Source organism: Thalassophryne amazonica, chromosome 12 (genome assembly GCF_902500255.1).
Source record: "Thalassophryne amazonica chromosome 12, fThaAma1.1, whole genome shotgun sequence".
Taxonomy (NCBI): Eukaryota; Metazoa; Chordata; class Actinopteri; order Batrachoidiformes; family Batrachoididae; genus Thalassophryne; species Thalassophryne amazonica.
Window position 1 is genome coordinate 6,325,462 of NC_047114.1, and position 23,256 is coordinate 6,348,717.

Here is a 23,256-nt window from a genome sequence, read left to right on the forward strand (position 1 = left end):
GTGTCTTTTCAGTTAAAAAAAAGTAAAGATTTGCATGTATACGCTGTCTTTAAAGCAGTCACACTGTCGATTGCTGCTGTGACAGATCAGGCCCGGCAGCAGAGGGTAGCTCTGGGGATGTGGAACATCACCTCGCTGTCGGGGAAGGAGCCAGAGCTTTATGGGAGGTGGAGCGCTCCTAGTTAGATCTGGTGGACCTCAACTCTGGAACCACTCTCCTTAATAGGGGTTGGACTTTGTTCTTCTCTGGAGCTGCCCAGGGTTTGAGGTGCCGAGCGGGTGTGGTGATACATACTCACAAGTCCCCAGCTGAGCACCGGTAGTTTACCCCGGTAGACGAGACGGTCGCATCCCCGTGTCTTCAGGTGGTGGGGGGTTGGGGTGGACTCTGACTGACTGCCAGTTGTGTGTATGCACCGGACAGCAGTTTGGAACATTCGGCCTTCTTGGAGTCCTGCATGGGGCTCTGGTGGGGGGCTCCATTATTCTGCTGGGGGACTTCAACGCACACATGGGACACCTGGAGAGGCGTGATCGGAAGGAACAGCCTCCCTGATCTAAACCCGAGCAGTCAATTGTTACTGGACTTCGAACAAAGATGCTCATAAGTGTACATTGTACCAGAGCACCCAAGGCCTAAGGTCGATGATCAATTTTGTGATTGTATCATCTGATCTGAAGCCGCATGTTGTGGACACTCGGGTGAAGAGAGGAGCAGAGCTGTCAACTGATCACCATCTGGTGGTGAGTTGGATCAAAGGGTGGGGGGAAGGACTTTGGACAGACCTGGTAGTGCCAGACCAGATAGTGCGGCGGGTGAACTGGGAATGTGGTGGACACCAGTGGTCAGGAAAGCCGTCCGACTGAAGAACGAGTCCTTCTGGGATATGTCATTTCTGAGGACTCCAGAGGTAGGTACAGACAGGCCCGAAGGGAGGCAACCTCTGCTGTGAGGGAGGCAAAGCACCGTGTGTCGGAGGAGTTCAGAGTAACCATGGACAAGGACTTTTGATCGGCAACAAAGTGCTTCTGGGGGACTGTAAGGCACCTCAGGAGGGGAAAACTGGAAACCATCCAAGCTACATGCAGTAAAAATGGGACTCTGCTGACTTCAACTAGGGAGGTAATCGGGTGCTGGAAAAACACTCTGAGGAACTCCTGCATCAGACTGGAGTGCCCTCTAGAGTCTGGGCAAACTGGACGCTGATGGGGGATCATCATCAATTTCCCTGCTGGAAGTCACTGAGGTAGTCAAACCACTCCACAGTGGCAAGGCCCTGGGGTTGATGAGATCAGTTGAGAAATGCTGAGGCTCTGGGTGTGGAGGGACTGAATTGGATGAGACGTGTCTTCAACATTATGTTGAGGTCAAAAGACACCTGAAGGACTCTCAGAGCAAGAGAAACAAAAATCTCTGGTCTGATGAGACAAATCGTGAACTCTTTGGCGTGAATGCCAGGGGGAAACCAGGGTGGTGGCGGCATCATGCTGTGGGGATGTTTTCAGCAGCAGGAACTGGGAGACTAGTCAGGATTGAGGGAAAGATGAATGCAGCAATGTACAGAGACATCCTGGATGAAAACCTACTCTAGAGCGCTCTTGGCCTCAGACTGGGGCGACGGTTCATCTTTCAACAGGACAATGACCCTAAGCACACAGCCAAGAGATCAAAGGAGTGGCCCAGCCAGAGCCCAGACCTGAATCTGATTGAACATCTCTGGAAAGATCTGAAAATGGGTGTGTACTGATGCTCTCCATCCAACCTCATGGAGCTTGAGAGGTGCTGCAAAGAGGAATGGACCAAACTGTCCAAAGATAGGTGCACCAAGCTTGTGGCATCATATTCAAGAAGACTTGAAGCTGCAATTTCTGCCAAAGGTGCATCAACAAAGTATTGAACAAAGGCTGTGAATGCTTATATACGTGTGATTTCTTGTTTATGCTTAATAAATTTGCAAAGATTTCAAAAAAGTTTTTTCATGTTGTCATTATGGGGTGGGTGTAGAATTTTGAGGGGGAAAAATGTATTTAATCTCCATTTTGGAATAAAGCTGTATCATACACACACTTAAAAAAATCATCACACAAACAAATATCTCAAACGCTTCCTGTGGAAACTCAAGAGGGAATTAATATCGCTGATGTCGTCTCCAGGGAAATTAAGAATATATGAATTTACCTTTTTGTCCCTAAAAGGGACCCCCCCTGTCGAGTCCAGCTGCCAACATCTCCCCATTTCATCTCTTTAATCTGACAAAAACAGAGACATCAAAAATAAAAAGATGAAAAAAAAGTTATAGAAAGATTCAGGATTAAACCTTTGTTTAAACTGTTTATAAAGAAAAAACTGCATCAAACTCATTTATCTTTTCTTCCTGTGTTTTAACATCATCTTAAAATATGTTTAATCAGAATGTGAGATAATGTTATTTGAGGACTGGTTTCACATGGTTTTAATGTGGTTTCTGAACCCGTTTTAAACAGTGATCGCCCAAATGAAACTGGATTCAGAAGCAATAAAATAAACCAGTTTTGGGCAGCAAAGGGAAGTGGCCTCACGACCAGACAGTTGTGGGTTCAATCCCCTCACCAGACAGGACAAAGGGGGCTGGGGGAGGTCATGACCATCACAAAGGTGATGCTGACTTAGAAACCGTTTAGACTGGGGTACACAATCCATGTGAGTGTGATTTGGGCTGAATCGATGTGGAGCCAGAAAGCTTTTCTTCTGAATCTGGTGCAAAAATGGTGCAAATCACATTTAAGTCTAATTGTTTTCTGTCAGATTTGAGCAGGATTCGCAGAAGTCTGAACAAAAATGTAGCTAGAATCCAGCAAGTTTGAGGATCATGATGTCAAATTTCCTCATAATGTCTGTGCGCCCGGCGTCCTCCCCGCTGTGTCAGCGTTCAGTGCAGCTACATGGGTGAGGACAGCAAACAACCTTCTTTCTCTAACGTACCATCTACCATTCTTCTTACTTATAAGGTTTTGAATAATCAGGTCCCATCTTCTGCATCTGCAGAGGAATGGTCTATTTGAAGAGCTTCAGTCATGTTTCAGAATTCATCATAGTACAGAAACAGCATTAGTGAAGGTTACAAATGATCTTCTTATGGCCTCAGACAGTGGACTCATCTCTGTGCTTGTCCTGTTAGACCTCAGTGCAGCTTTTGATACTGTTGACCATAAATTTTATTACAGAGATTAGAGCATGCCATAGGTATTAAAGGCATTGCGCTGCAGTGGTTTGAATCATATTTATCTAATAGATTACAATTTTACAATTTATTCATGTAAACGGGGGAGTCTTCTTCACGGACTAAGGTTAATTATGGAGTTCCACAAGGTTCTGTACTAGGACCGATTTTATTCACTTTATACATGCTTCCCTTAGGCAGTATTATTAGAAAGCATTGCTTAAATTTTCATTGTTACGCAGATGATATCCAGCTTTATCCATCCATGAAGCCAGAGGACACACACCAATTAGTTAAACTGCAGGAATGTCTTACAGACAAAGACATGGATGACCTCTAATTTCCTGCTTTTAAATTCAGATAAAACTGAAGTTATTGTACTTGGCCCCACAAATCTTAGAAACATGGTGTCTAACCAGATCCTTATTCTGGATGGCATTACCCTGACCTCCAGTAATACTGTGAGAAATCTTGGAGTCATTTTTGATCAGGATATGTCCTTCAATGCACATATTAAGCAAATATGTAGGACTGCTTTTTGCATTTGCACAATATCTCTAAAATTAGAAAGGTCTTGTCTCAGAGTGATGCTGAAAAGCTAATTCATGCATTTATTTCCTCTAGGCTAGACTATTGTAATTCATTATTATCAGGTTGTCCTAAAAGTTCCCTGAAAAGCCTTCAGTTAATTCAAAATGCTGCAGCTAGAGTACTGACGGGGACTAGAAGGAGAGAGCATATTTCACCCATATTGACCTCTCTTCATTGGCTCCCTGTTAATTCCAGAATAGAATTTAAAATTCTTCTTCTTACTTATAAGGTTTGGAATAATCAGGTCCCATCTTATCTTAGGGACCTCTTAGTACCATATCACCCCAATAGAGCGCTTTGCTCTCAGACTGCACGCTTACTTGTAGTTCCTAGGGTTTGTAAGAGTAGAATGGGAGGCAGAGCCTTCAGCTTTCAGGCTCCTCTCCTGTGGAACCAGCTCCCAATTCGGATCAGGGAGACAGACACCCTCTCTACTTTTAAGATTAAGCTTAAAACTTTCCTTTTTGCTAAAGCTTATAGTTAGGGCTGGATCAGGTGACCCTGAACCATCCCTTAGTTATGCTGCTATAGACTTAGACTGCTGGGGGGTTCCCATGATGCACTGAGTGTTTCTTTCTCTTTTTGCTCTGTATGCACCACTCTGCATTTAATCATTAGTGATTGATCTCTGCTCCCCTCCACAGCATGTCTTTTTCCTGATTCTCTCCCCTCAGCCCCAACCAGTCCCAGCAGAAGACTGCCCCTCCCTGAGCCTGGTTCTGCTGGAGGTTTCTTCCTGTTAAAAGGGAGTTTTCCTTCCCACTGTCGCCAAGTGCTTGCTCACAGGGGGTTGTTTTGACCGTTGGGGTTTTCTGTAATTATTGTATGGCTTTTGCCTTACAATATAAAGCGCCTTGGGGCAATTGTTTGTTGTGATTTGGCGCTATATAAATAAAATTGATTTGATTTGATCTCGCCAAGAAAATCCGCCAGGGTACGCTCTGATGCCAATACACACACGCACACACACAGCTTGTATTCAGACGTGTTTGAATCAAAGCAATCCTGATTGAATCCAATTTGAGCCGGATTGCCAACCCCAGTCTGAATGGGGCCAAAAATCTATTGGTATCGTTAGTTGCGTAAGGCCTCACGTAAGGCGTAAGACCTTTTTCGTCTTGTGTTGCTGGTCGTTTTGGACACACCTCTTGATCTTTTTCCTTCTGATGCCCAATCAAGTGTGAACATACTGTCAGTATCATTTTCCCTTCTCAAACTGTGCTCAATCTATGCCCACCTTCTTCACCCAATCTCACTACTGATGTTCCTTATTCTGGCAGTTTCCCTGACATTTTTTTTTTTGTTACATGTCTCATTTAATCTCAATACTCTTCTTTGGAACTGATACTGGGATGTGTTTAGTTTCTTTTCTTCTGCCTTAAAGATCTTCCAGGTTTCAGCCAATAGTAGAGTATTTTGCACCACCAGCGCCCCCCCACTGGACAGCAGCTCTGCTGGTAGTTGTCGTTAACTCAACACTCTATTGATCCAGTATGAAAATCCAGTTTGCGATCAGCACATTTTGCACCAGGTGCTGTTTCTGATGAAACCCTCTTCGTCTGTCTGGGTTGGTACGGGCGCTTGAGCGCACCGGCTTGTGTCCCCCAACAACAAAATTTAAAGCCACCAGTAAGAATTAATAATGTTGAATGCACAGTTTTTAAAAGTGTAATCGTGTTTCTCCTGGTATTTGTTCCTTCTCGTCCCTGTGGGACTCAGACCTGTGGACTCAGCCCGCTGTGGGACGGAACTAATGGGCTTACAGTAAGCAGAGTTGTTTATGTGGACACACAGTGTGTCATCACTGCAGGCGGGCGGACCTGCCGCTTGTTTCAGCCGCTCTGACCTTTGAGGAATGCAGATTGTTTTGCTGTAGTTCTCAGACATGACCTGTAGATGGCATCTTTACAGCTTTATAAATGTATTCTGGGTCTGACAGCAGATTCTAAATTCCGTCTTCACCCAAGATCGAGATCGAGACAACAGATTTAATAAATGGCATGTGTGAGCAAGAGCTGAAACCTGATCAACCTGACTGATCATGTTTAAAGACGAACCTTCAGCAGCTTCACATCTCCACAACCTTTATTTACGGTATCAAAATAATTCATGTACACTGGGCTGAACAGTTTTGCACTTTGGCACCATTTTGCACTTCTTTAACGTTCAAAAATGTAAATACAACCCCAAACCAGAAAAATCAGGGACCAAACAAACAGTCATTCTTACATTGAATTTTATTTAACAGCAGACGACATGAACACAAGATATTTCATGTTTTGCGTGTTCAACTTCATTTCATTTAATATAAATCCATTCCTGAATTTCAGTCCGGCAACTCGTTCCAAAAAATATGGGAAGAGGCCTTTTAGGGTTAGTAATGAGATTCAAATAATGAATAACGATATTTCAAACAGGTGATTGTAATCATGATCTACGAAACGCTGTCTTTGACGAGCAAAGATGGGCAGAGGATCTCCAGTTTGTCAACAAATGCATGAGAAATGATTGAAATGGTTAAAACCCATGTTTTTCAAAGAAAGATTGAAAGGCATTTGCATAGTTCTCCTTCTACAGTGGATAAAATCATTAAACCATTACAGAGCGTAAAGGGCAAAGGTGCAAGCCTAAATTGAACTCTCCGATCCTTCAGACAGAACTGCACCAGTAACAGTCATTCATCAATAGTTGATACAACTGCGTAGGCAGACTATTTGGGGAATCCTTTGTCAGTCACTACAATATGGAGTTATATTCACAAATACTACTTAAAACTTTACTGTGCAAAAAAGAAGCCTTGTATATCTGTCTGGAAGTGACCCGACTTCTCTGGGCTCAGATGCATCTGGAAACATGCTGGAAAAATGTACTGTGGTCAGTCAAACCAGTATTTCAGATCTTTTTTAGAAGAAATGGACAGTGCGTGCTCCAAACCAAAGACAAAAAGGACCATCCAGACTGCTTTCAGCAATAATTCCAAAAGCTAGGGTCTGTTGTGGTATGGCTTTGTGTCAATGCCCGTGGCAAATGTAATTTAGTGACACCAGCATTGGTGTAACTGTGATTTCAGAACATATGCTGCCTTTAAGATCCATCTTTTCCAGGGGCATTTTTCAACAAGACAACGCAAAACCACATTCTGCACATGCAGCAGCTGTACGCTCTCTTGTCTGCATTGTGTTTTGACTCCTCCCACTCACTCCCCTCAGGACATGAACTCACGATCTCTGGCATGGGAGGTGGACACCGGGGCTCTGGCCTGAGTGCCAGATTATCCTTTGACTCTCGGAGGAGTGAGCCCTATTGACTACCACATGTACAGCAACTCCTGCTGGCCTCTGTCATACACACAATACAATGACATGGCTGGACAGGATATGGATACTGGATTAGACCGGACTGCCTGCAGTCCTGACCTGTACCCAGTTAGAATGTGTGGAGAATTTAGAAACAAAAAATATGATGACGACAACCCCGTACTGTTGCACACCTTGAAACGTGTTTGCAGAAAGAACGGGACAAAACAAAACCTGAAATGCTTCACTGCTGGTGTCCTCAACACCAAAACCTCTTAAGTGTTGTGAGAAGAAATGGAAACATTGCAAAGTAGTCAGTATTTTAGAGTCCCAATTTTTTTTTAATGTGTCACAGACCTTAAATACAGGAAATGTTTATGAACAAATTAAATGAAGTTGACCAGAAAAAATATGAAATATCTTTATACCATTTGCAATGAAACTGAAGTCCTTTTCCATACCGTCCCAACGTTCTCTGATCTGTGTTGTGTACTAAACCTACAGACGTGTAGATGAACTCTGACCTGTCCCTTGTAGAATCCTTCAAAGCCGTCATTAACAGCAAACACTTTGTGTCCTTTGGTGATTCCCACTCTGACCGCTGAACGCACTGCAGCGTTCATACCTGCTGCCGGCGCGCCGACGTTCAGAATGGCCACGCTAAAGGAGCTCTGGCATGAAAAAACAACAACATTGACAGAGACAAAGAGAGAGGAAGAGAAAAAAAGAGGTTTAAGGTTACAGCAGCTCCCAACTTTTTCACCATACAAAGACTCATCCGGCCCCTGTTGAGTTGTTTTAAGTCAGTGAATTTAGTCAAACTGAGTCATCAGTTAATTTTTATTCCAGATAACTTTACGTTCACACTAACTGAAGAGTAAAAACAGTAGAAAGTAAAAAGTAGAGATTATGTATTTTATATTTTATATAAGAGAACCAATGTCTTCATTCCGACACAATTGTCATCTTCTGACTTTCTGCAGGGGTCCAGACCCACAAGTTGGGAACCACTTAACAACAACACACAGCTGAGAGAGTACAAAGTGTGACACTTCCTGTGTGCGATTGCCACAGGCCGCCTCATGGCTGAAAGCATCAACACATTTTAAAATTCTCAACAATTTATGTTGAGTCCATTGGTTAATCCAGAAATTAAGCTGCCATTTCATTCATGAAATGACAGCTTAATACTATCACAGATTAATATTGTCACAGACATACAAAAAATAATAGAATTTTTATACTAGTAGTAAGAAACTATTTCCATTGTAGAGAAGCTTGAATCTTCGACTGGACTGGGTTGCTTGACGCGAGGATGTTTCACTTCAAATCGCAGAAGCTTCCTCAGCTAAAATTCTTGCTCTGGTAGTCTGACTTCTGTCTGACCCTTGTTGAGAAGAACAAACAGAAGCCACGGTTGTGAATCTTGTGCCGTCTTGTGGTCCGTGACTCACGCGAGAGGTCGGTTTCAGCAGAGTTCAGGCGCCAGGAGCTCAGCACTCACAGCGTAAACACACATCGAGAAGTATGGACAGTAAGACATCATTGGGGCACAGCAGAAGTCCATCATAGGTGCTACACCTCCTTCAGATAACCCTCTCAACTTGGAAGACATGTCATCATCATAATCACCGGCGAACTCGTTAGATGAACACCATCCACATCCTTGCTTTGCCATTATTTACATAAGCTGTGAGATGGCGGAACTCTGCTGGCTCCGCAGTGCATAATGGGAAGCGCAGGGGGATTATGGGAAACCTTAAAGTACCGAATTAACCACCTCTGACTGGGGGATCCCGAGGTGTTCCCAGGCCAGTGTGGAGATATAATCTCTCCACCTAGTCCTGGGTCTTCCCAGTGGTCTCCTCCCAGATGGAAGTGCCTGGAACACCTGCCCGGGAGGCATCCTTACCAGATGCCCAAACCACCTTAGGTGGCTCCTTTCAACGTGAAGGAGCAGCAGCTCTACTCAGAGCTCCCCACGGATGATTGAAGTTCTCACCTTTTCTCTAAGGGAGACATCAGCCACCCTCCTGAGGAAGCCCATTTTGCTTGTACCAACAAGTCATGACCCAACCCTCATGACCATAGGTGAGAGTAGGAATGAAGACTGACCAGTAGATCGAAAGCTTCGCCTTTTGGCTCAGCTCCCTTTTCATCAGAACAGTACGGTACAGCGAATGTAATACCGCCCCTGCTGTGCCGATTCTTCGGCCAATCTCACACTCCATTGTGTCCTCACTCTTGAGCAAGACCTCGAGGTACTTTAACTCCTTCACTTGAGGCAAGACCTCATTCCCTAGTAGGCAATCCATCAGTTTCCTACTGAGAACCATGGCCTCAGATTTAGAGGTGCTGATCCTCATCCCAGCTGCTTCACACTTGGCTATGAACCGATCCAGTGAGTGTTGGAGGTCACAGGCTGATGAAACCAACAGGACCACATCATCTGCAAAAGGCAGTGATGAGACCCTGAGCCCACCAAACTGAAGACCCTTCTCCCCTCGACTACACCTCGATGTCCATGAATGTCACAAACAGGATTGGTGACAAGGCACAGCCCTGCCAGTGGCCAACCTCCACCGGAAATGAGTCCAACTTACTGCCCAGAACCCAACCGCTTTATGAGTACAGAGACTGGATGGCCCTGAGAAGAAACTTCAGCAATAGAAGCTTTGAACATTACCCATTCTGGTCCAATGCCCCCAACCTCCACAGGGATGCCAGAAAAGCACAGCTGAAGGTGTGAGTTGAAGATCTTTCAGACAGTAAGAGAGTCAGCTTACCAGGTCTGTCCAAAGTCCTCCCCCACCCTCTGATCCAACTCACCACCAGATGGTCCTCAGCTAACAGCTCTGTCCCTCTCTTCACCCGAGTGTCCAGAACATGCTGATGATACGATCACAAAATCGATCACCGACCTTTGGTACAGGGTGCTCTGGTGCCACGTGCACTTATGAGCGTCCTTATATTCAAACATGGTGTTTGACACTGAAGAAATTGTGGCAAACATAAGGTTATCAAACTTAAAAAAACTTTTTGTTTTTACTTTCTGCAACAATTAGAGGCAAAAAAGATGAAAAATGCTAAACTTTTACCTGCAGCTTTGTTCATTGAATAAAAATACCTCAACTCAGTGGTCAGAAATTAGGATTAGATTTGTGTCACAAAGATAAAAGAGAGGGAACAAAACAAATTCAAATTAATGACATAAAAATCAGAGTATACAACTGAACAGAGGAATACATCCTGAACAAGACCTGCCACACATTAAGGGTGTGTGTGTGTGTGTGTGGTCCCCTCATTTGTAACTCTTTATGAAGACAAACTGGAGGACGTCGTCAGACCGTCTGCACCAACACAAGCGCAAACTCGCCGTTTGTCACAACAAAGGCTGAAAATTCAACCAAACCAAGTATTGTTGAGTTCAAACTGAGACTGATATTTAACACACACACACACACACACACACACACACACACACACACACACACACACACACACACACACACACACACAGTTTATTTGTGTTTGTAATGTGGAGCATGTTTGCACAACTTTTCAAGAGATGCAGGTGAAATCTGACCCACCTGGGTTGTGGTGGATTGTGTGTGTGTGTGTGTGTGTGTGTGTGTGTGTGTGTGTGTGTGTGTGTGTGTGTGTGTGTGTGTGTGTGTGTGTGTGTGTGTGTGTGTACGTGTGTGTGTGTGTGTGTGTGTGTGTGTGTACAGCATGTAACAAAGCATCTACATAGCCGACTGCAGCACCTCAAACACCAACAGCTAATTTTTGGACTTTGCTTAATGTCGTCGTGTTATGTTACTGAGGTCATTTATTATGAATCAATTCAATCAATGAATTTTATTTATATAGCACCAAATCACAACAAACAGTTGCCCCAAGGTGCTTTATATTGTAAGGCAAGGCCATACAATAATTACGTAAAAACCCCAACGGTCAAAACGACCCCCTGTGAGCAAGCACTTGGCGACAGTGGGAAGCAAAAACTCCCTTTTAACAGGAAGAAACCTCCAGCAGAACCAGGCTCAGGGAGGGGCAATCTTCTGCTGGGACTGGTTGGGGCTGAGGGGGAGAACCAGGAAAAAGACATGCTGTGGAGGGGAGCAGAGATCAATCACTAATGATTAAATGCAGTCCCCGTTAGTACTCTAGCTGCAGCATTTTGAATTAACTGAAGGCTTTTCAGGGAACTTTTAGGACAACCTGATAATAATGAATTACAATAGTCCAGCCTAGAGGAAATAAATGCATGAATTAGTTTTTCAGCATCACTCTGAGACAAGACCTTTCTAATTTTAGAGATATTGTGTAAATGCAAAAAAGCAGTCCTACATATTTGTTTAATATGCGCATTGAATGACATATCCTGATCAAAAATGACTCCAAGATTTCTCACAGTATTACTAGAGGTCAGGGTAATGCCATCCAGAGTAAGGATCTGGTTAGACACCATGTTTCTAAGATTTGTGGGGCCAAGTACAATAACTTCAGTTTTATCTGAGTTTAAAAGCAGGAAATTAGAGGTCATCCATGTCTTTATGTCTGTAAGACAATCCTGCAGTTTAGCTAATTGGTGTGTGTCCTCTGGCTTCATGGATAGATAAAGCTGGGTATCATCTGCGTAACAATAAAAATTTACGCAATGCCATCTAATAATAATGCCTAAGGGAAGCATCTATAAAGTGAATAAAATTGGTCCTAGCACAGAACCTTGTGGAACTCCATAATTAACCTTAGTCTGTGAAGAAGATTCCCCATTTACATGAACAAATTGTAATCTATTAGATAAATATGATTCAAACCACCACCGCAGCGCAGTGCCTTTAATACCTATGGCATGCTCTAATCTCTGTAATAAAATTTTATGGTCAACAGTATCAAAAGCAGCACTGAGGTCTAACAGAACAAGCACAGAGATGAGTCCAGAGGCCATAAGAAGATCATTTGTAACCTTCACTAATGCTGTTTCTGTACTATGATGAATTCTAAAACCTGACTGAAACTCTTCAAATAGACCATTCCTCTGCAGATGATCAGTTAGCTGTTTTACAACTACCCTTTCAAGAATTTTTGAGAGAAAAGGAAGGTTGAAGATTGGCCTATAAATAGCTAAGATAGCTGGGTTAAGTGATGGCTTTTTAAGTAATGGTTTAATTACTGCCACCTTAAAAGCCTGTGGTACATAGCCAACTAATAAAGATAGATTGATCATATTTAAGATCGAAGCATTAAATAATGGTAGGGCTTCCTTGAGCAGCCTGGTAGGAATGGGGTCTAATAGACATGTTGATGGTTTGGATGAAGTAACTAATGAAAATAACTCAGACAGAACAATCAGAGAGAAAGAGTCTAACCAAATACCGGCATCACTGAAAGCAGCCAAAGATAACGATACGTCTTTGGGATGGTTATGAGTAATTTTTTCTCTAATAGTTAAAATTTTATTAGCAAAGAAAGTCATGAAGTCATTACTAGTTAAAGTTAAAGGAATACTCGGCTCAATAGAGCTCTGACTCTGTCAGCCTGGCTACAGTGCTGAAAAGAAACCTGGGGTTGTTCTTATTTTCTTCAATTAGTGATGAGTAGTAAGATGTCCTAGCTTTACGGAGGGCTTTTTTATAGAGCAACAGACTCTTTTTCCAGGCTAAGTGAAGATCTTCTAAATTAGTGAGATGCCATTTCCTCTCCAACTTACGGGTTATCTGCTTTAATGACTCTGTTGTAGCCTCAGCTCTCCTCTATGCTGTCGTCTGTTGGGCCCCGGGCAGCACAGAGCGGGAGAGAAAGAGACTGAACAAGCTGGTCAGGAAGTTCAGCTCTGTCCTGGGCTGTCCTCTGGACTCCCTGGAGGAGGTGGTTGAGAGGAGGGTGTTAACCAAGCTCAAATCCATCATGAACAACTCCTCTCACCCTCTGCACCGGACTGTAGTGGAGCTAAGCAGCTCATTCAGTGACAGACTGAGGCACCCTCAGTGCAAGAAGGAACGACCTTACCACACCTATACTCCATTTCACATATTGGAAAGAAGATGCCCCTATCTCCTTTTCAATATCAATCATATATATATATATACATATACATACATATATATATATATATACATATACATACATATATATATATATATATATATATATATATATATATATACACACACACACACACACACACACACACACACACACACACACACACACACACTCTATTTATACATCATTTCTTATGTCTTGTACTATTACAAGTATTATTACTGCTTATCTTGCACACTGTGTGATGAACATTTTCCTCTACTTGCACCCACCCTGTGTGTTTTCTTAAGAGCTGATGTAACATGTGAATTTCTCCTCTGTGAGATCAATAAAGTTTATCTTATCCTCTCAGCCTTTTCTCACTCTCATTTTCTTTATTCATTGGTTCCTCAAAATATTCCCTCCACCTTCGCAACACACTCTCCTCGCTTGTCAGCACATTCACATCAGCATCCTTTACCACACTAACCTGCTGCACATCCTTTCCAACTCTGTCTCTTTGTCTGGCCAGTCGGTGCAAGTCTTTTTTTGTACAACTTTAACTACTTGTACAGCCTTTTCCTTAGCTTTTGCCACTTTTCACCTTACTCCGCATCTCCTAGTACTCCAGTCTACTTTCTTCATCTCTCCAACTATCCCAGTTTGTTTTTGCCAACCTCTTTCTCCTCATACTTTCCTGGACATCTTCTTCACCTCTGTTCCCTTCGCCAACATACCCACTGAAGTCCGCTCCTATCACCACTCTTTAATGCTTGGGTTCTTTTTTGTACTCTGCATAACTGAGTTGGCTTTTTTATGCCAGATTATGACTAACTCCTCTGGATCCACTTCAGATCAGGTGAGCTGACGAGCTGCTCGGATTTATTCCTGAATGTTGCTCCTGGTGTGGAAACGAGAACGAAAATTTAAGATAAAACGAATGAGTGATGTTTTTTTGTTTGTTTTAGGGGGTCAAAGCTGTGATCTTTATTTGGACAGGAGACCAGTTATAATGGTAACAGGGGAGGCAGGAGCTGTTTGTAACAGTGTTCAAAGCTGCAGCCATGCTGGTATTTTGATTTCACTTGTTTCACATGTTATGAGGATCAGTTCACAGAAGTGAAATATTCTTTGGAGTATTCCACACTCTAAAACAAATTATTTGCTCAGTTTAAAAACAAAACAAAACAAAACCCTAAAATAGCAATTTGCGTGTTTTTTAAAGAAATTCTAACTCAGCCACTGAGTACACACAAGATTATAGTCAAACCCAAGTTTAGCAACGCATTTAATTAAGTGGTTTTGTAAACTTAATTTGCTTTGTCCTCTACACTATTAATTAATTTTAACCAATTTAATTTAAAGGTTTTGGTGTTATTAGTTAGTCAAGTTATTTAAGTTTTTCAAGCTTCTTTGTCCATTGAAGAATTTTTCCATATTTTGAAAGAGTGTAAATTTGGTGATATTTTCTATTTTGTTAAGGATCTGTTTGTCTGAAGAAAATGGCAGTTCAGTACAGTTTGGTGTACTATGTGTGTAATTGGTGTCAAATGGTGAAATGTTCTTGAACTTGAGTGTTGTATTTGATACTGTTCCTTTCCAAAGTAGAAATGGGGCCTAATATAGCTGTAAATGGTTAACTTTATCTGTAAAACTGCTGATTTTGAGAACGACATGAAATGATTATTGTGAAATTGTAGTAATTTTCCGACTGTGAACTTGAATGCCTGTACTGGACAAGGCAAGGGAATCTATTGGCACTGCAGCCCTACCAAGACTGTTTTTCACCAGCAGGCAAGCAGAATAGGTGCATCGAGAACCCACATGGAACTGCAGTGCTCTTTTTAGAGTGCTGTTCTTTAGACCGGGTTCTTGGTGGACTTTGGTGCCACCCCTTTCCAGCGATCGTTGATATCAGCATGCTCGCTCTGCACCTGAACACAACGCATTTTTAGACAGACACGCCAACAAGTTTCATGACTGACCGAGTTGGGCACATAAAAGTGACAGGTGAAAATGAGCAGTGATGCCTGCGCTGGGCTTCGTGCCACCTGAACAAAACATCGTTTCACTGCCAGCCTGGTTATGAATAACTTAACCAACCATCACCATGAGAAAACAAGCTTTGTTATCTTGAGGTCTTGGCTATAAAAATATAATAACGAGCACGACCGCTCTCAGCTTCTGTAACTACGACTGCAGGACCTCGGCAGCTAACATGCGTTTAGCTGCCGCCGGTTTACTGCTCAGATACATCATGCCGCTCTTCATCACCTGGCTCCTCCTCTCCCTCAGGAGAGAAAAAATGTTAGTGTCACAAAAAGACCGCAGTGTTGTGTGGCCCGCTGAAGAGGAGGTACTCCTGGCCCACCACCACCAGATGGCGCCCTGCTTGGAGTGCGGGCTTCAAGCACGAGAGGGCGCCGGAGCCACTGGGAGTGACAGCTGTCACTTTTCATCAGCACCAGCTGTCACTCAGCCAACTCATCACCATCTCCATAAAGGCCGGACTGCGACTCCACCTCCTCGCCAAGAAATCAGCTACCATTCAGGTAATCTTCTCTGCTGTGATTATTGTTGTCCAAGACATTGTTCTGTGTGCAGCCGTGTTCCTGTGGACTCTGTCGGAGGCTGGATTGGCGGACAGTGAGAGGACGACGTTCTTCGCCTCTCACTCCATCCAGGAAAGAGACCAACAGGAGCTGCACGGGTGAAATTGTTGCTGGAGGTGGAGGTTCTCCCTCCTAATTGTGTACAGACTGTGGGATTACTGAGTGTGCGACCTCACACTCATCAGGACTGTCTCTGTTCTCTGCCAGCAGTACCGGGTCTGACTGCTGAAGACAGCGGCCACCTGGGACGCAGGGCTTGGCGGCTCCGGTGTTCTTCAGCTCCATTGGCAGTGGAAGCTGTGTGGGAATCCGGCTCTTCTCTCGCCAGGCGTCTATCGTCGAGCCTGCCCACACGTCACCTGGTGTATGATTGACAGTCACCATATTGTTATTGTCTGTACGTCGTTGTGCAAATCACAACATTAAATTGTTACTTTTGGCTTATCCATTGTCCGTTCATTAACACCCCCTGTTGTGGGTCCGTGTCACGACACTTTCACAACAGGATTTCTCGGCAGCGTCATGGATCCCGAGGGGCGTCAACCATCGCTTGAACAGCCAATGGAAGGGCGAGGTGCACAGGCGCCAGCAGGAGGCGTGTTGGGTGAGCTGCAGCACATCTTAACCGCCTTTACCACTCGGTTGGACTTAGTTACCGAGCAGAGCAGTGTTCTCAATCGTAGGATGGAGGCTCTCACCGCCCAGGTGGAAGCGCACGCTCAGGGCGCTGCTGCAGCACCTCCTCCTGCTGACCGTGTGCCAGAAACAGACATTCCGCTGGTCGTTCAACGAACCCCCCCACCTTCCCCTGAAGCTTACATAAGCCCTCCGGAGCCGTACGGAGGCTGTGTGGAGACGTGCGCAGACTTCTTGATGCAGTGCTCGCTCGTCTTTTCACAGCGTCCCGTCATGTACGCATCAGACGCTAGCCGGGTGGCTTATGTGATCAATTTGCTTCGAGGAGAGGCACGCGCCTGGGCTACGGCGCTTTGGGAGCAGAATTCACGGCTCCTAACGGTTTATACTGAGTTTGTGAGGGAGTTCCGACAGGTGTTCGACCACCCTCATAGAGGCGAGACCGCTTCAAGTGTGCTGCTGTCGATACGGCAGGGGCGTCGGAGCGCAGTGAAGTATGCAGTCGACTTCCGCATCGCGGCAGCACGAGCCGGCTGGAATGCTGTTGCGCTCCGTGCCGCCTTTGTAAACGGACTGTCTCTGGTCCTTAAGGAGCACCTGGTGGCGAAGGATGAGCCACGGGATTTAGATGGGCTTATCGACCTGGTTATACGGTTAGACAACCGATTAACAGAACACCGACGGGAGCGAGACGAAGGGCGTGGTCAGGCACAAGCCGTCCCTCTTCCTCCTGGGTCCGAAAGGGAGCAGACTTCCCTACGCTCCGCTGCCAGGGCTCTCCACGTGACGACAGCTCCCCCTGCTGACGTTGCTATGGAAACGAGCAGGACCAAAAAGCGATCAGAGCAGAGACAAAGGAGGCTGATCCGTGGAGAGTGTTTTCTCTGCAGCTCTACCGAGCACACATAGAGAGAATGCCCCAAACGGTGAAAACAGTAGCACTCGTCCTTAGAGACTGGGCTAAGGGTGGGTAACAACACCCACGTGGGGAAACCCCGACAATCTGCACAAATCCCAGTCACGATCCTGAGTGGGGATCTGGCACTCACGCTGCCCCCGCACCGTCCATACGATTGTGCCATTGATTTGATACCGGGCGCTGAGTACCCGTCCAGCAGGCTGTACAACCTCTCACGTCCGGAACGCGAATCAATGGAGACCTACATCCGGGACTCGTTAGCTGCCGGGTTGATCCGGAACTCCACCTCCCCAATGGGTGCTGGTTTCTTTTTTGTGGGCAAGGAGGACGGCGGACTCCGTCCATGCATTGATTACAGAGGGCTGAACGAGATCACGGTTCACAACCGATACCCGTTACCTCTGTTGGATTCAGTGTTCACGCCCCTGCATGGAGCCCAAATTTTCACGAAATTGGATCTTAGGAATGCTTATCACCTGGTTCGGATCCGGGAGGGAGACGAGTGGAAGACGGCATTTAACACCACGTTAGGTCACTTTGAGTACCTGGTCATGCCGTTCGGCCTCAACAATGCGCCCACGACGTTCCAAGCATTGGTTAATGACGTCTTGCGGGACTTCCTGCATCGGTTTGTCTTCGTATATCTAGACGCTATACTCATCTTTTCTCCGGATCCTGAGACCCATGTCAAGCATGTACGTCAGGTCCTACAGCGGTTGTTGGAGAACCGGCTGTTTGTGAAGGGCGAGAAGTGTGAGTTCCACCGCACTTCTTTGTCTTTCCTGGGGTTCATAATCTCCTCCAACTCCGTCGCCCCTGATCCGGCCAAGGTTGCGGCGGTGAGAAATTGGCCCCAACCAACGAACCGTAGGAAACTACAACAGTTCCTCGGTTTTGCAAATTTCTACCGGAGGTTCATCAAGGGCTACAGTCAGGTAGTTAGCCCCCTGACAGCCCTGACCTCCACAAAAGTCCCCTTCACCTGGTCGGATCGGTGCAAAGCCGCGTTTAGGGAGTTGAAACGCCGGTTATCGACTGCACCGGTTCTGGTGCAGCCCGATCCCAAGCGCCAGTTGGTTGTTGAAGTGGATGCCTCTGACTCAGGGATAGGAGCCATGCTGTCCCAGAGCGAGGAGTCCGACAAGGTTCTCCATCCATGTGCCTACTTTTCCCGCAGGTTGACCCCAGCTGAACGGAACTATGACGTCGGCAATCGGGAACTTCTTGCGGTGAAGGAGGCTCTTGAGGAGTGGAGACACCTGTTGGACAGAGCATCGGTACCATTTACGGTTTTTACGGACCATCGGAACCTGGAGTACATCCGGACCGCGAAGCGTCTGAACCCCAGGCAAGCCCGCTGGTCGCTGTTCTTCGGGCGTTTTGACTTCCAGATCACCTACCGCCCCGGGACAAAGAACCAACAGTCTGACGCCCTGTCCCGGGTGCATGAAGAGGAGGTCAAGACCGAGCCGTCAGACCCCCCTGACACCATCATCCCCGAGTCCACTGTCGTGGCCACCCTTACCTGGGACGTGGAGAAGACCGTCCGGGAGGCCCTGACACAGAGCCCGGACCCGGGGACAGGTCCGAAGGACAAGTTGTACGTCCCACCAGAGGCCAGGGCTGCGGTCCTTGACTTCTGTCACGGTTCCAAGCTCTCCTGTCATCCAGGGGTCTATGGAAGCCGACGTCCGGGAGTATGTCCAGGCCTGCACCACCTGTGCCAGGGGCAAAGCCGACCACCACAAGGCCCAAGGCCTCCTCCAGCCTCTGCCCGTGCCTCGTCGCCCCTGGTCTCATATTGGCCTGGACTTTGTCACGGGCCTCCCGCCGTCCCAGGGCAACACCACCATCTTAACGATAGTGGACCGGTTCTCCAAGGCGGCCCACTTCGTGGCCCTCCCGAAGCTCCCGACGGCCCAGGAGACTGCAGACCTCCTGGTCCACCACGTCGTGCGTCTGCATGGGATTCCATCAGACATTGTCTCGGATCGTGGTCCTCAGTTCTCCTCCCAGGTCTGGAGGAGTTTCTGCAGGGAACTGGGGGCCACCGTCAGTCTCTCGTCTGGGTACCACCCCCAGACGAACGGGCAGGCAGAGCAGACGAACCAGGAACTGGAGCAGGCCCTCCGCTGCGTGACCTCCGCGCACCCGACGGCCTGGAGTGACCATCTGGCCTGGATCAAGTACGCTCATAATAGCCAAGTTTCATCTGCCACCGGCCTCTCCCCGTTTGAGGTGTGTTTGGGGTACCAGCCCCCATTGTTTCCGCTAGTGGAGGGAGAGGTCGGGGTGCCCTCGGTCCAGGCCCATCTGAGGAAGTGCCGTCGGGTGTGGCGTACCGCCCGCTCTGCCCTGCTCAGAGCCCGGACGAGGGCTAAGGCCCATGCAGACCACCGGCGTTCCCCGGCCCCTGCATACCAGCCCGGGCAGGAGGTTTGGCTATCCACAAAGGACATCCCCCTGCAGGTGGAATCCCAGAAGCTCAAAGACAGGCACATAGGACCTTTTGCCATAACCAAAGTCTTCAGTCCGGCCGCAGTGAAGCTGCAGCTACCAGCTTCACTGCGGATTCATCCAGTGTTCCATACCTCAAGGATCAAACCCTACCACACGTCGACTCTCTGCACCCCTGGACCGGCGCCGCCTCCTGCCCGGATCATAGATGGAGAGCCTGCCTGGACCGTGCGCAGGCTCCTGGATGTCTGTTGAAAGGGCCGGGGGTTCCAGTATTTGGTGGACTGGGAGGGGGTATGGACCCGAAGAACGCTCCTGGGTGAAGAGGAGCTTCATCCTGGACCCAGCCCTCCTGGCCGATTTCTACTGGCGGCACCCGGACAAGCCTGGTCAGGTGCCAGGAGACGCCCGTTGAGGGGGGGGTCCTGTTGTGTGGGCCGCTGAAGAGGAGGTACTGCTGGCCCACCACCACCAGATGGCGCCCTGCTTGGAGTGCGGGCTTCAAGCACGAGAGGGCACCGGAGCCACTGGGAGTGACAGCTGTCACTCTTCATCAGCACCAGCTGTCACTCAGCCAACTCATCACCATCTCCATAAAGGCCGGACTGCAACTCCACCTCCTCGCCGAGAAATCAGCTACCATTCAGGTAATCTTCTCTACTGTGATTATTGTTGTCCAAGACATTGTTCTGTGTGCAGCCGTGTTCCTGTGGACTCTGTCGGAGGCTGGATTGGCGGACAGTGAGAGGACGACGTTCTTCGCCTCTCACTCCATCCAGGAAAGAGACCAACAGGAGCTGCACGGGTGAAATTGTTGCTGGAGGTGGAGGTTCTCCCTCCTAATTGTGTACAGACTGTGGGATTACTGAGTGTGCGACCTCACACTCATCAGGACTGTCTCTGTTCTCTGCCAGCAGTACCGGGTCTGACTGCTGAAGACAGCGGCCACCTGGGGCGCAGGGCTTGGCGGCTCCGGTGTTCTTCAGCTCCGTTGGCAGTGGAAGCTGTGTGGGATCCGGCTCTTCTCTCACCAGGCGTCTTCTATCGTCGAGCCTGCCCACACGTCACCTGGTGTATGATTGACAGTCACCATATTGTTATTGTCTGTACGTCGTTGTGCAATTCACAACATTAAATTGTTACTTTTGGCTTATCCATTGTCCGTTCATTAACGCCCCCTGTTGTGGGTCCGTGTCACGACACTTTCACAACACGCAGCGCCCACAACGTACCTTTGCTAACAAACAAATATAAGACACTCTGATGAAAAACACACGACAGCAGAATTTTTTTTTTTTAATCTGATTTAAGGTACTTACATTTGGAAGTTCAGAGTCCAGTTTCCGGAAGGAGAGAAGTTGGTAGGTGGTCAGATTATTTTCAAAGCTCCTGCCGATAGCATGTGGTTAAAAAAAAAAGTTAATAAGCACAGCAATTATCAATTGGTTTTCTACTCAATTTATCAGGTAATCTAGAAAATGTCTAGAAATCACAGGAAACAGTGACATCTTTTTCTGACCAACTGCATAAAACCCAAAACATTCAACTGATAATAACATTAAACTGTTGGGCGCCATCTGTCATGCAGCGCTGTGCGGCGGTACTGTGCCAGGCTGAGCCAAGGAGCCGCGGCGGGAAACAAGTCACATACCGCCGGCAAAGTTATTTTCCATCTTCCTCAAAAAAGGTTTAGGATTACGACTGTGTTTGGGATTAGAGCTCCAGCCGGAATTAGGATCTAGAGTTTAGATTAGATTTAGCCCCTCGCCATATTCAGAACTGTGCAACAGATGGCGCCCAAGAAAACATAGAATACAACAAAATGTTACATTTAAGAATCTTCATTGATCCACTAACTTATTACCCAAAATTTGCACCAATTAAATCCAATTACTCACAATTTATTCCAGCGTCACATATTCTTTGAACATGATTAAATCTTTCCCAATTGCTCACAGGAAATGTCACAGGAAATGTCATCTTAGACCCTATGTAAAACCAAATTCCTTTCCAAACTTGAGTCTTAGAAGTGTTTGATTATTGATAATGGTTATATTTCCTAGCTGGTCTGGAAACACCTCAGAATATCCCAGGAAGAGTTTGAGAACTTGGGGAAGTGTGGGATGAGGTGCTTGCACTGCTGCTGCCATGACCCAAAATGAATGGATGGATGAATGGTAAATGGACTGCATTTACATAGCTCTTTTCTATCTGCATCAGATATAATGCCTCACATTCACCCCGATGTTAGGGTGCTGCCATACAAGGTCTCACAACACACCGGGAGCAACTAGGGGATTAAGGACCTTGCCCAAGGTCCATTAGTGATTTTCCGGTCAGGCTGGGATTTGAACCGAGGATCCTCTGGTCTCAAGCCCTACGCTTATCCACTAGACCATCACCTCACCCTATGCCTATGCACCTATGAATGAATGGCAATTGCTCACAGTGTTATACAACACTACTTTTTCCATAAATTACACAAAATTTCAGGCCCCAATTGGGTTTCAGGTTTTTTTTGTTTGACCCAGAAACTGTACAGTCTGACATAAAACAAAAAAATCTGTAATGGGACACGAGGTTGATGAAGTGTTTCCATGTAGCCATGTCATTGTATATTTCATGTCACTTTAGTTAAGATGTAGTAAGTTGTGCTGCATTGTGTGTATGTTGTCATCATTAATTTCCATACAGCAATTTGTGACATTCATGAGAATGAGGTGAAAGATGATAAAAGGTGATATAATGTCATATCACTGCAATGCTGTGGAATATATAGGGGTGATTCTTTAACTACGGGCACTATTGGCCTTGTAATTGTAATTTCCACCACACCATTGCCTTACAATATAAAGCGCCTTCGGGCAACTGTTTGTTGTGATTTGGCGCTATATACATGTGCTCTGATGTCACTGTTTATCTCCATAGAAACTACCCAAACAATCTTTCATACAAACTGTTTGGGGACATTACAATGTTGTGGTGGAAATTACGGCAATAGTGTGGGACAACTACATTTTGTTTAAAAAAAAAATCACAACAGTTGTATGACATTGAATACCCCAATTATGTTTTGATATTTTAAAACATTAGAAAAAACGTTTCTTTACCATTCATTTTTATCATTGAAGATCAAAAGTCTGGGTGTGGGACAAGCACAAAACGGCAATATTTGCATATAATGATGCTGAAAAAAGGTGAAAAAGTCATCATAGACTACTAGAACAAATTTCTTAACACACTTTCATTGTAAAGATAACTGTGAAATTTCCCCTTTTTTCTGTTTTTCATACAATATGATCAAAGGACATAAGTGCCCGTAGTCTAAGAATCACCCATAGTGTTCTTAGTGTGACTCTGAGGTGCACAAATGAAAAGTCTGTCAGGGTGACCAACTCGAGAGCATCCTACATGGAGCTGACCGCATGCGGAGCATGGAGACTCCAGACTGAGCCCAACCACTGTCCCTGCCACTTGTTGATGGACACTGCAAAACACTTATGCAGAGCAAACTG

At 46.0% G+C, this 23,256-nt stretch overlaps 1 protein-coding gene across 2 annotated transcripts in view; it reads right to left on the reverse strand.

Annotated features, from left to right (window-relative positions):
* LOC117521064 (ATP-dependent 6-phosphofructokinase, platelet type-like) overlaps positions 1-23,256 on the reverse strand; it is a 93,962-nt gene that overhangs the window by 20,302 nt on the left and 50,404 nt on the right. For both annotated transcript variants that reach the window (XM_034182381.1, XM_034182382.1), the window contains exons 12-14: positions 21,061-21,130; positions 7,612-7,758; positions 2,180-2,250 (exon numbers count right to left, since the gene is read on the reverse strand). In XM_034182381.1, the coding sequence (XP_034038272.1) occupies positions 2,180-2,250; positions 7,612-7,758; positions 21,061-21,130 (288 nt within the window). The remainder of the gene's footprint in view (positions 1-2,179; positions 2,251-7,611; positions 7,759-21,060; positions 21,131-23,256) is intronic.